General features: G+C 37.0%; 1 protein-coding gene across 6 annotated transcripts in view; it reads left to right on the top strand.

Annotated features, from left to right (window-relative positions):
• The window catches only part of C8H1orf21 (chromosome 8 C1orf21 homolog), a 195,609-nt gene that overhangs the window by 102,918 nt on the left and 78,334 nt on the right, over positions 1-14,357 (top strand). For all 6 annotated transcript variants that reach the window (XM_073356659.1, XM_073356657.1, XM_073356656.1 and 3 more), the window contains one exon: positions 10,237-10,331. In XM_073356659.1, coding sequence (XP_073212760.1) covers positions 10,237-10,331 — 95 coding nt within the window. The remainder of the gene's footprint in view (positions 1-10,236; positions 10,332-14,357) is intronic.

Raw genomic sequence — 14,357 nt, forward strand, 5'->3', positions numbered from 1 at the left:
TAATAAGCTACTCAGATGAAGCTTTAAAACTCTGTGGGAATTTGATATATAAAATACCGTAGTTAATTTACTTCAAGATGTACAAGTGAGAACATAGATATACAGAGACGCTTACATACAGAGCCCTCACCTTGAGTCATTGTACAGCGTGGGTTCAGTTGCTCCACAACTGTCCAGTCTAACTGAGCTCAGAATGTAGGGGTTTTTTCAGTTGTATACCTCACACTATAACTATATCTGTATGTAACAGTGAAATATGAACAGATGGCTGAAGACAGGTAGTGTTAAAAAGAACACACAAAGTAACAGTGATGAGAAGGGTATAGGTATGCGGGCAGCTGGTAGATCTGGAAAGGGGTATGCAATAAGAAAACTTTGGAAACCTCTGCCTGATAGTTTAAAGGTCTCACCCTAAGAAGTGTAAGTATCATAACTCTTACTGAGGTCAATAGTCGTAGGTGCTGTGCACTTCTTAGGGTGATACCTGTTCTTAGAAAAATACAGCACAGGCCCATCATAACGGACACATCAGTATAGCTTTACTTCGTAAGAGCAGGGAAGATGAAGGGATGCATGGCACACAGGAGATGAAAGAACAGTAGAATAGTGTGTTAGGCTGCATTTTTTCTTAAGCCTTTTGTTTGTGTGGGTTTGTATTGTGCCTGCCAAAAAGTGAGAAAAATGTAGTATTTTAATATGCAGTTTGGATTTTGGATTTACTGGTTTGCAATATTCAGGAACCAGGGAAGGCACCAAATATAAAACTCTTAACTCTAAATATTACCCTCTCTCAGAGTCATAAAGGGCCTGATCCCATGTCCACTGAAGTCAATAAGAGTTGTTTTCTAGAGGCGTCAGTAGTTTCAGAGAGGATATTTCCAGTTATACTTCAAGCTATCCTGCAACTATCTATGCTACTGTGAAGGCTGCAAGGCTCGTAATCAGTCACATATTTTCTTTTCTTACTTCTGATGACAGTATAATTACATAGAAAGCTATATTTATATAATTCCATCAGGGAATTATATTCATTTTTACCTACCTCTAGCAAGTGATTCTTCAATATGTTGGCATCACATATCTTTTTTTACTGTATTTTTATTATTCTAGGAAGAAGTTCTTCATGTATAACAGGAAACCTGGTTACTTACGGCATTTCTCAAAAATTGGTCCTGATATATTCCATTACTGAGCATTAATCTGTGTGTGTAATATATATATTACACATATATATCAATGGGAGTTGCTGCTCAACACTTTTGAAAACCAGGCCATCTGTTCAGGCACCTTCATGTGGATTTTAGGCATCTAGTCCACATCTTGACTGATAGGTTTATATTCCTAACTAGTCATTTTACATTCAAGGTAGATTGTCAACTTTATTTTTTACCAAATATACAATGATTTTTTGAGAGAACAAATATAGATTTTTCTCATGCATGAGCAGATACTGTATTATGGAGCCATGATAGCCATACAAAATTAGGGAGGAAAGACAGTTTCCATTAGATGGTTTATTTGTTTACACTCTCAAACTGTGCAACTTCTAATTCCTTCTATGTGCATTTTTGAATATGTAGTCTTTTGCCCAGGAGAATTTTTTACTTCTCTGAAATCAGGGTGGATTGATTTAAATCATTGACTTAAATCACGATTTAAATCAGCAAGTAGGAAATCTTTATTTAAATCATCTATTTTAATCATGTTTTGCATTTATACTTTTTAAAGTTATTTTCCTAAAGAAATTTTGATTCTTGGTGGTTGGTAACCATTAAAACAGGTTTATCTACAACTAAATATAGGCTTTACACTAAATTTGGTACTACTTTTTGCTAACCAGGAAAATACACTTCCTCTATATGTAGGGCCCTACCAAGTTCATGGTCCATTTTGATCAGTTTCATGGCAAGAAGATTTTAAAATTGGTCAGTTTCACATTTTCAGATGTTTACATCTGAAATTTCATGCTGGTGTAACCATGGGGGTCACAACGCAAAAAGATACCCAGAGGTGGGTCTGATCTCTTCTCCCCACACCCCCGGCCAGAGCAGCCATGCAGAGGAAGGACAAGTCTTGTCTCTCCCTGTCATAAATATAAAGGGAAGGGTAAACACCTTTTAAAATCCCCCCTGGCCAGAGGAAAAACCCTTTCACCTGTAAAGGGTTAAGAAGCTAGGATAACCTCGCTGGCACCTGACCAAAATGACCAATGAGGAGACAAGATACTTTCAAAAGCTGGGGGGAGGGAGAAACAAAGGGTCTCTGTCTGTGTGATGCTTTTGCGGGGAAAATAACAGGAATGGAGTCTTAGAACATAGTAAGTAATCTAGCTAGATATGCGTTAGATTATGATTTCTTTAAATAGCTGAGAAAATAAGCTGTGCTGAAAGGAATGGATATTCCTGTCTTTGTGTCTTTTTGTAACTTAAGGTTTTGCCTAGAGGGATTCTCTATGTTTTGAATCTAATTACCCTGTAAGGTATTTACCATCCTGATTTTACAGAGGTGATTCTTTTTACTTCTATTAAAATTCTTCTTTTAAGAAATGGAATGCTTTTTCATTGTTCTTAAGATCCAAGGGTTTGGGTCTGTGGTCACCTATGCAAATTGGTGAGGATTTTTACCAAACCTTCCCCAGGAAGTGGGGTGCAAGGGTTGGGAGGATTTTTGGGGGAAAGACGTTTCCAAACAACTCTTTCCCAGTAACCGGTTAAACGTTTGGTGGTGGCAGCGAAAGTCCAAGGGCAAAGGGTAAAATAGTTTGTACCTTGGGGAAGTTTTAACCTAAGCTGATAAAAGTAAGCTTAGGAGGTTTTCATGCAGGTCCCCACATCTGTACCCTAGAGTTCAGAGTGGGGAAGGAACCTTGACACTCCCCAGGCCGTCTTGGACTCGTAGATAGCCCCCTTCTTCCCCCCAGATTGGGACACTCCCAGCAGCAGAGGGAGATTGGACTCACCTCCACAAGCCACCTCCTGGACTACTGCCAAGAGCTTCCTGCAGCATGGGGAGGCACGGGAGGTGGGTCTGATCTCCCCTCAAGAGTGACTGTGCAGGGGAAGGACAAATCCTGTCCCTCCTGGCCCAGGCCAGGACTCACAGCTAGGAGCCTCCCAGGAGCATGTGGGAGATCAGATTTCACGGGGAAGGGGTTAACTCAAGATCCGTGACATGTTTTTCACTGCCGTGAAATTGGTAGTGACCTATCTATGTACCTTTATTTAACCAATTATATGGCTTAATTTATATTTATTCCTATTGTTAATTTTTACCTTTTATTATGTTAGAAGATGGGTAAATGATGTATTTCTTTTTTACTAGATAATGATAAACATTTGTGTCAAGTTCTATGTAAATGGCAATTAAAATTCAATTAAAAATGCACAAAAACAGAAAAACCCTCTACCTGAATACATAAGGAAAAAAGGTTTATAAAAAAGGTTATCAAAACTAACTGATTTATTAAACAAAGGAAGTACTATCTGTAGTCAGTGAATTGAACTGATTGTTTTTGGTTACCTGGTCCTTTAAAGATGTTAGAGCAAGTACATCTCACTCCCAGTGTTTTTGCATAGATGTGGGACAGTAAAACAAACTTTTCTGCTTTTTCAACTCTGAATTGGTTTCTTAACTTTGAATTAGTCATTGAACTGAAATAGTTGTATAAACTGAAAATGAAGAAAATATTCTATCTGCACCTACAATCAAAGGCTGGTTTAGTCTGTCAGAAAACTGGTTCCAGGTGCTTTAGCCAGTGACTTTCACGAGTTCAGTGATTTGAACTTCTTTAAAACTTGTCAGTTTTAAAGTTTAATATTTTTTATATTTAATTTTAATGATTTTAATAGATTATAATACATTAAGGCCTTAACGTAAGTTGTAAATTTCTGATTTCTTTTTAAATAAATTAATTTATTTAAAAAATAAACCTGTATTGAATTTAAATTAAAAAAATCCAATTTAAATGTTAAAAATCTGTTTATTTTTTAAATTGATTTTTATCCATCCTGTTTGATATTTGACTTCCTGGTTGAGATGAATTATTCAACCTGTTTGAGAGATGTGATGTAAAAATGACTGTTTTGTTTTTGGAAAAGTCCTCTAACACTTGGAGATAAGTGCTGTGCATCATTTCAAGGTATGGAGTATTTCTAGGTTCAGTGTCCTAGTTCAAAGTGAATTTAAAACACCTGGTTGAGAAACCTATGTTGCTTATAATCTCTGAGTAGGAGACTCCTGCAGAACTTAAACAAGCAGGAAAAGAGCTGGGAACAGGACTTTTGTGCTGCTTGTAAATTTCATAAAGAGTGAGCAGGAGGAGGGCAGGATTCCTGTGGAGCTTGTAAACTCTATAGACATCCTGGCTCCAACTCTCTGTTCCAACTTGTTGTGTGACTCTTCAGCATCAAGCTCTCACAAATCCAAGATCTATGCAAAATTTACATAACTAAGGGAATTCCCAAATACACAAAATTACTGGAGCAGTTAAGGCTACCAATGCTATAAGTATTAATGCCATAATAATTATTAGAATGTTGTTATAACTATAAACATTTGAAGTTAGGTAACTGGAAGTTTGTAGTTCAAATGTCAGAGGCACTGGGTATCACCTTTACTTAAGGTCCCAACACCATCTTTATCTCTGCTCTCTTACCCCCACCCTACCCTTCCCTTATCAAACCTTTATCAACAAACCATAGCCCACCTATTGTCCCATGGAAAACATTACATACTGGCTTGTGATCTGTAAACTCACTGATAAGGGAGTTCTCCTCATGTTCACATCATCTCTCATGACCCTTTATGTACAGTCCATACAAGTCCCTGCCCTTGTCCACTACCCCAATGTAGGCTGGATATCCACCTCTCCTCGATTTATCCTCACCTTTTTCCCAATATTTGTCAGGTATATTAGGCTCCAGATATAGCCCAGAGATTAATTTTTTCATGTCCACATTGAACATATGGGCCACAAGTACTTGATACCCTACTGGCCCTTAGTCTGGCCTGAGATTCTCTCTGTACTCCATCAATGCTATAGGAATTGTTGCAGGTTATATGAAGCATATAAAATCTTTTCTATTCTATTCTATTTGTTTTCTGCTCTTCTAATTCATATGTGCAAAAGGGAACGTTGAGTTTTTTTCATGTGGAATCTACTGTGGCGCTCTCAAGAGGATTGAGAAAATCACTGAAGGTGAGGGGGGGAAAAAGGAAGGTTGATATTGCAATCTTAACTCAGTATTTCCAGTCTTGATAGTGTTTAGGACTTTTTGAATGGCAATTTTCTGATTTCTCAACTTCCCTTTTTGATGGAATTCAGAAATAGGACTTGGTTTATATTTGCTGGTAGAGTAATACTGCTTTAAATTATCAATACATATCTATTTTCAGTATTAGCTCTGTCTTACTGAAATGCTGCTTTTTGGCATATTTTTACAGCCATCTTAGTTTTATTTACATTGGTTAGAAACACGTATGAACTAGACCAAATACAAAACCACCAAGTAAATTAAAAACCAATTACTGTCAGTTTAAAACTACCCTTTTTAAAAGTGAGCTGTTTTGGGACTGAATTTCTTTTACTGCCAAATAGTTGCTGGTATAATGAGTAGCTTCATTTCCAGACCTTACTTTCTGTTGCAATAAAACCAGGAAAACTCATTTGTTTTGTTTTGATTGTTAACCCTTAGCAAGGGAAATAGACTGTATGAAAGTCCAATAGTAAAACAGAAGGGTTTGCCCTATTTTACCTGCCTGTTTTGTGCCTTCTTATACCCCAGTGTTTTTTATCCTGTTTCATTCTGTGTTAACATTTTATCTGTGCGTGTGCTGTAAGAGCCTCATCTCTGTCTGCAATTGGGAATGCTGCTGTTCTGCAGCATGCAGGGGTCCAGGAAGAGCAGAGGTAGACTTTCTCTGTAGATGCCCATGGAGGATTTATGCTATATATGGTCAATAAAAATGGATAATTAAAAAAAATTTTTTTTAATTTGAGTTGGATTTTTGATGTAAATTAAATACAGGGTGGTTGTGTTTTATTTTTAAATAAAGCTATTTAAAATTAAATTACCACCTATGGTGTAAGGCCTAACCATACTGTAATCTATTAAAATCATGTAAATACAAAAAATAAGCGGTACATGTTTGCTGCAAAGTTTTAAAGAATGTCAAACCACTGAACTGGTGGCAGTCGCTGGCTAAGCATCTGGAACCAACGTTTGTAGAAGTGCTAAATCAGCTTTTGACAGCAATAGCCTCTTTTGCAGGTGCAGAGAGAATATTTTCTTCATTTCAGTTTATTCACTCATTTCAGTTCAATGACTGGTTCATAAAAGCTAAGAAACTGATTGGGAGTTGAAAAAGCAGGAAAGCATGTTTTCCTCTGCCAATCTATGAATAAAAACTAGGTGTGAGAGGAGGAGATGTACTAGTTCTAAAATCTTAAAGGACATGAGGATGGGAAACATTCAGTTCATTCACTGACTACAAATAATACTTCCTTTGTTTCACAAATCAATTGGTTTAAACCATAAAACATGTTTTGGTAAAACATTTTTTTTTCCCCAGCACATTTAAGGTAGTTTTATTTAATAAAAAAAATAACGTTTTGGTTTTGTGCACTTTTAACTGAATTTGAATTTCCATACAAATAGACCTTGACACAAATCACAACTAACATATTAATCATCTAGGAAATGCATCAATCAACATTTTCTAGCATTATAAAAAAGAGTAAAAATTAAGAATCTAAACAAATGTAAATTAAGCTATGTAATTACTTAAATGAATATGTATAGATATAGTCTATCCTCCTGGTTAGCAAAAAGGAGCACCAAACTTAGTGTAAAGGCTATATTTAGTTGCAAATCAACATGTTTGAATGGTTACCAACCAATGTGAATCAGTCTGTTTACAAAAATAACTAAAAAGTTCAAATGCAAAGCACAGTCAAAATCGATAATTTAAATGAAGGATTTCTGCTTACTGATTTAAATTGCTTTTTTTTTAAATCAATCCACCCTGATGCTGTGGCTGGGGGATGATCTTTGCAGAGCCCTGGTTTCATCTCCTGTGGATCCACTGGCTACATACACTACATGGCACAGGGTCAGAGAAGCAACTGAGGAGTTCGGGTACATCTTCACTGGAAAAAACAACACTGCAGCAAGTTTTAGAGCCAGGGTCAACTGACTTGGGCTCACAGGACTCTCAAACGGAGCTAGAAGTAGCAGTATAGATAATCCCACTTTGGCTGGAACTTGGGCTCTGAACCCCAGCGAGGGGGTAGGTCTCAGAGACTGAGCTCCAGCTTGAGTGGGAATGTCTGCACTGCTATTTTTAGCCCCATAGCATGAGCCCCAGGAGCCCAGGTGAGCTGACCTGAGCTCTGAGACTTGCTGTTGCATTTTGTTTTTGTTTTTGTTTCTGTTTTCGCCGTGTTGATGTACCCTCACTGTACAGGTACCCAGGGCACTGCCTCTTAGCTGGGGGAAAAGGCGGAGGATTACATGTGATTATGTTCACATTTCTCACTGTATTATATAGCATGCACATGTAATAGGATGTTGATGAGATGTGAGCTTTGAGTTCTGGATAATTCACTGACACTTGAATAGACATCCATTATTTAAAAATTAGTTCCCCTTGGAAATGTGCAGCTGAAAAGTATTAAACTTATTAAGTAATAGCAGAATATGGGGCTTCTTTTTTCTCAGCCCTGTAGGTCTGTCTGTCTGTCTGTCTTTAAATTTCACTTTCAAGAAAGAACATCCTTTGAAAGGGAAAGGTTTTTTTGTTGCTTTTTCCCCTCAGAGTTCATAGCTGCACTTTGTGTTACCTTTGCTCCAGCCTGTTAAAACATTACAGCAATGGCATTTCAAATTAGTTGTTGAAAAAACAGCTTGTCTTACTATTTTGTTCAGTGGTGCCATGGAACAAAAAAAGGCTTTTTGTGGTCCAGCAGGGGATATTAGACATGCATCTCAATTATCAGCAGTAGTGGAAAAGGAAATACAGAAAATGTATAAAAGTTCACTGGAATTTCAGTAAATTTGCAACTTTAATTTAACTGTGAATCTGTAACTTTTTTTTCAGTCCAGACAGTATATAGCTAAACTCATATATAATAGCTACTGTGCATCACTTGTTTGCATGCCAAAGATGATACAGAGATGCAAGGACTATAGAACTCATTCATAGTAGGTCACAACATATAGAAAACAAAGGAGACTATGCACTGTAAGTCTTGTTCCTCCACATGTATAATGTCCATTCATACTGCTGTGGTGGCAATGTTGGAAGGAGTAGGTACTGAACCCATTTATAAAGGCCAAATCCTGTGGTCTTTACTTTAGTCTTAGTCAGACTAAACTTCCTTTTGACTTCAGTGGGATTTACACACGTTTAAAGTTAAGTATGCCCTTACATTTGCTTTGCTGAGTTAGGGTCATATGCTGGAACCAGGGGGGCCTAGGGGCCATTCCCCCCCCCCCTTTTTTTTTTTCAGAAAAGAAACATATGCATCGTGGGGAAAATAGGCTCATACTGCTAAAGGCCAAGATGCACTGTGAGATCGGATCAGATGCATTCCTAGATATCCACTGCAATCCTAGATAATCGCGTGATCAAAATTACATTATTTACATTTTTTGCTTAATAGAGATCGTATTTCTTCTATCTGCTACAGCCTGTTGATGGTGTTTTTTAGGTTTTCTAAAAATATATTTTTGATTTGATTTTTTTAATGAAACACTAGAAAAATCATTTTTATGGTAGCTCTCATATGGGGACATTTTTACCTCCCTTCAAAGTTGTTTGTTATTGTTTATTTGGCTGATGCCTTTTTCCAAGGAGATTTAGAATTTAAGGTTACAATTTTTAAATTATGCATTATACATAAACAAAGATGATTGATTGTAATGTTACAGAATTGCAAGTTACAGTTCAATAATTAGTGCAGTATGAATAGTGGAATGTACATAGTAAAATGTAAATGCAAGTGAAGTACAATAAAAGAAGTGCAAAAATAAAATGCAGTCCTGATGTTTAGAATTAAAGATGTCTTATTTTTTTTTCATTTGTGCATTCTATAATTATACCTTAAATGTTATAATGTGGATTCCTTTTGTATTCTGGTCCCTTATGTTACGTTGTACTCTGTGGGATATTTAAGTAGTATTTTAATTCCCCTGCCACTTTGGCCTTGGCCACCCTCCCCACCCCCTTCTACAAAGGTTCCGACGCCTATGGTCAGGGTTTCTGTAAGGCTCTCAAGATTTGGTCTTACATGAGGATATGTTAGCCTTAGACATGTGAGTGATGCTTACATGAATCATTTCCTCCTTCCCTCAATGCAAGCATAGACTGTACTCCAGTATCACACAAGTCCTCAGTTTTCCTCCCCAATCCCATGAAACACTACCTGCTATAAGATTTTTGTTAGCTGTAAATTCTCTTTAGTTCTTTAATACTAATTTTCTGCTCTGTTTCTGTATTTTAAAATTGCTTCACTTTTTCTTGAACTAGTAATAAGCATTTGGGGGGAGGGATAGCTCAGTGGTTTGAGCATTGGCCTGCTAAACCCAGGGTTGTGAGTTCAATCCTTGAGGGGGCCATTTAGGGATCTGGGGCAAAAATTGGGGATTGGTCCTGCTTTGAGCAGGGGGTTGGACTAGATGACCTCCTGAGGTCCCTTCCAACCCTGATATTCTATGATTCTATGATTTAAGTTACCTTGGGCACACGTTGCATAGGTTAGAACTGTATCAAACAATATCTTCCCACAAATAGGGAGCATGCAGACTTTCAGAGCAGCAGACCCATCTTCCCAGAGAGGATCCATGATGGCAATAGTAGCTTGAAGACTTAGATGATAGAAAATTTTAATGCCTGAAGTTACTGGAAAACCTAAACAAAGAGATGTGCCTTACACATTGCTCTAGATCTGGGTCCAAGATGCACATCTGTTTGGATGAAATTCCAGAGATAACTGAGAATTTTTTGCCTGTGATTCCGCATGAGATTTACTTTTGAGTCACTTTTTTTAAGTTTTCTTTTCTAGACTTGTTTCCATGGTGGGTGTTATCTCAGAGTCTGCTCTCTTCCTTACTAGGGTCTATACCATTTAGGGCTTGGTTGATAATAGGCAGCATGTTTTTTCCAGTCAGCTGTTTTTCCATTTACTGAAGTACACTGGTACAAAACTTTTTTCTTTCTTTTTTTCTTGGTACTCAGATGAGTATAGGATCAAACCAGTGGAAGAGGTCAAATACATGAAAAATGGGGGAGAAGATGATCAGAAAATAGCTGCCAGGAACCAGGAAAATTTGGTAAGGACTGAACTTATCATTTATTTAATAAAATTAATATGAACATGACTCTGCTTTTGTAATGAAATATGCAAAGCGCAGTATGTTTATATTACAACGTAAATGCTGCAAAAGGATTTTCTTGAAAATGCCATAACTATATATAGCTTGCATGGAAGGTGGAAATATTACCTTTTCTTGCTTGTCTTTATGAATTAGCCTGTACTTGATCTTGTGGAGAGTGCTTCAGAGGAACTAGTGTTTGTATTCAACAACTTTGCAAATAGAAATATATGCAGGTCATGATGAATATGTCTGTGTGCAGAGGAGTTCTTAAAAATACTGAAATTCACAGCTGATCAGAAGAAAACTATGTTAGGAACACATCTATAATTTACTCTGTTTCCCTACTGTGAATTTTAAAATTTGCAAAATGAGGTGCTCAGAATAAGTAACGTACCTATAACACGGGATTGCCAAAAATTGGTGTTCAGTAATTTGACTAGAGATCAGTTATTTTCTTGTTTATCATCAAATTAGTATTATCCTCAAGATTTATCCTTATATAAAACTCAAGATTTGTTTCCTTTTGTTGCTCATTGAGCATATCTATTATTTGTTCCACTGTAAGCTGAGAGAATTTCTATCTGAAATCATCATTACTGTTATTACTTCTAAGGGCTTGTCTACCTGGGGGAAAAGTGCAGAGTAGCTGGTACAAAGTAGTTAGTGTGCATTAACTACTCTACACAAGCTCCCGATGTGGACATTTACTCTGCAGTGAGAGTGCCTTTGTGCGCCCTAGCTGAATACACTTCCAAAGTGTATTCAGGTAAAGCACACAAAAAAAGGCACTCTTAGTGCAGACAAAGAGAGAGTTAGTGTGGAGTAGGTAATTTGCTGTAATTTAAATTCACACCCTCGCTAACTCCACACTAACTTCCCTATGTAGGCGAGTTCTAATTATGTTACTACTGTTTATTCTTAGGGGGGAAAAACAGGTTTAGGTGAATCATGTCAGGCTTGACTTTCATGTGGAAGTTTCTTTCTTTCTTTTTTCTTTTTAAGCTCAAAATAGAGGGTCCTGGAGCATTGATCCAGATACTACTTTCAAAGACAGACAAAATACAGCATTTTAAAATATGTAACATTTCAGATTTCTGGGCCTATTTCTTCGACTGAGTTTTTTCATACAGTTTTTTTCCCTTCAGGTATACTGAGGGGAAGATCATCTGCTAACTTCAATGGAGCTATAACCATTAATATCAGCTGGGGAATCTGCCTGTCAGAGTAACTAGATGACTCTTGGGAATGTTACCATTTTAATATTTTTTCATCACTGGTGCTCCAGGCAATCCCACCTACTGTACATTTCTCTCCTAAGTGTGTATTCTGGAGATTGCAGTACAAAACTGCAGTACATTATTGTAGGTAAATAGTTTACCACCTTGTGTGCTGTTCCAGCCTGATATTTCAGATTGTGGTTGAAGGCCACTGAACAGCACAGAATATGATTTCTCCTCAGTCTCTACTCTAGATGCATATTTCCAGTTTGCAGTTTTGCATTGGTGATGCTCCATTGGACAGCACAAATTTAGCTTGCAACAGGATGTTTTTAGTGTGCCTAAGAAACATTGCTGAGAACATCACTTTTTCTAGCAGTATCTGCAGTGTCTTCCACCTTATCGCAGATGTAAGTGTGTCTGTTTTTGTTTAACTACTTTTAAGAAATGCTGCTGCAAATATTATCTCTAATTTTGGAGTCAGAGATGCTTTATTGGTGAGTACAATGGAAGAGAAATTGGGAGCTGTTACTAGTTTTCTGATAAATGGAAAGATGCAGATCAGTTTGGTTGAAGATTGCCAGTTTGGTTGCCAGCCTTAAGTGATACAGCATAATTTAGAGAAGAGTAAGATTCCATTTTTAATGACAGCCAGGAAGAATTCAGAAAGGTTTGAGTCACTTTTAGAAGTCTCGGTGACATTTAGAAACTAGATAGATAATCTTGTGTTTTATTAGTGCCTGCTTTCTTGTTGTAACGTTTAATTCTTGTATTGGTTATATTTTTTAAAAGAGATATTTCTGTAGAACAGTTGAATTTTATGTATATAATGTATTGATAGGTTGTTTTTGAGGGGGATCACAGATTTCTTGGGAAAAAATTTTAATATGAGGATTGGGGAGAATACCACTCCCTAATCTAAAGAAATCTACAAAAATAAAGTGAAACCCTTTAATCAGAGAGGATGTTTATACTTGATATAGGTTTTTTAAAAGATAGTGAACATATCTTAGACATCCAGACAATCGGTTTTTCACTTTCTTCTCGTCCTAGTTCCATTATAAGGATACTACATCTCCTTCTGTAAATGTGTACAGTTTGTTAATCCTAGGAATTGACAAATCATTGACATTTTAGATTTTTAAAGCTGAAGGTTCCCTCGAGTAAACTTGTTAAGTTCATAATTTAGACGATAGGTTAAGTCATGTATCACTAAGACTTTAGTTTTCCTAATGATTGTAAAATTGACAGTCAGCCGTTACTTAATCTTGACTCTTCATCAGGCACTTCTGGGCAACTGAAGTTTTAGGCTATGGCTACGTTATGCAGCTTTTAGCGACACAGCTGTGCCACTACAACCATGCCACTAAAAGCCACGCAGTGTAGCTGTTGTTTGTCAGCAGGAGAGAGCTCTCCTGCTGACAAAAAACTTCCACCTCCCATGAGTGGCAGCAGCTTTATCGGACAGGAGAGTGCTTTTTTTAAACACCCTGAAAGACAAAAGTTTTGCCGATGAAGTGCCAGTGTAGACATGCCCTTAGGAACAAGAGAAAGGTCTGGGAGAATCATTTAAGCCCACATCCCAACCCTTTTTCTTAATCCCACATTTCTGCCTTGTCACTATGCTCCCTAAACTCCACCTCCTGTGGAAAAGGAGTTAAGATGAGGTGTGTAGCTTGGATTCAGTTGTATTCTTGCTTCAATCACTTTCTAGGGTAACTGACTCTGTGTTACTTTTCTGCTTGAATTTCCTATTTACTCTTAGTTACCTATGAAAGTGGCGGGTGCAGGTGAATTCTTACTGCAACTTATCCAGTCCTCCTTCACTCCACTGTTGTGCTACAACAAAACAAAAGATAGAGCGCCGGCTTTTCAATTTTCAGGTGCAATTGTGTGCATACATTTGTGCGAGCATAATGTATGCAAACACACAGAGCCCTCTTGGTACCAAAAATGGCTATTTGTACTTACATGATTTGCATGTACACAGAAATGCACCATGCAAGGCTGTTGCACCTAACTCTGGCCAATAATTTCAGTCACCTGTCAGTAAATAAATTAGTCTTTTATTAAATTAATTAATTATCTTCACAGGACTAAGGTTTTTATGCCATACCAGCTATAACCCCAAATGGAAATAATTTTTATCCGTTGCTACTTTTAGATTGCTACTCAATAGATCTAGCTAATGGATCTAACTAGAAGCAAAAGCCAGTGGTGCGTAGTCAGCATACATAATGTACCAGTTCATTTGTACTTAAAAATGGCATGGCTAAATAATAAAACTGGGACAAACTAATATTTTAAAAGGCAAACAAAGTCTTGGTTGAAGATATCTCTAGTACATGTGGGTCTGACTGGAATAAATAACAGTTAGCCAGCTTTAAAGACCCATTAATCTTTTCTTTAGAAAGAACTCATTGTTTAGCTTGACAGCATCATATTAGGTATACCAAAGTACCATCATAACAGACTAATTAACATTCATACTAGGACTAAATTAGTTGTCTTCATTTACATACTCATGGAGTGCTAATGGCATTTCATTGTGAAATTACACTACTGGATAAGGTAAAATATCTTAAAATACCTTAAAGGTAAAGTATCTTCTGTTCATGCAGCTTGGCATTCTTTTTCCAAAATGTTATGAGCTATATTGGTTTTAATTTTAAACAATTTGCTACAGTACAGATTCCTCTTTCTATAATCATCTTATGTTTTCAAACATTTCACTTAATAATTCTTGGGGGGGGGAGGGTTATTT

This window comes from Lepidochelys kempii, chromosome 8 (assembly GCF_965140265.1).
Source record: "Lepidochelys kempii isolate rLepKem1 chromosome 8, rLepKem1.hap2, whole genome shotgun sequence".
NCBI classification, from domain to species: Eukaryota; Metazoa; Chordata; order Testudines; family Cheloniidae; genus Lepidochelys; species Lepidochelys kempii.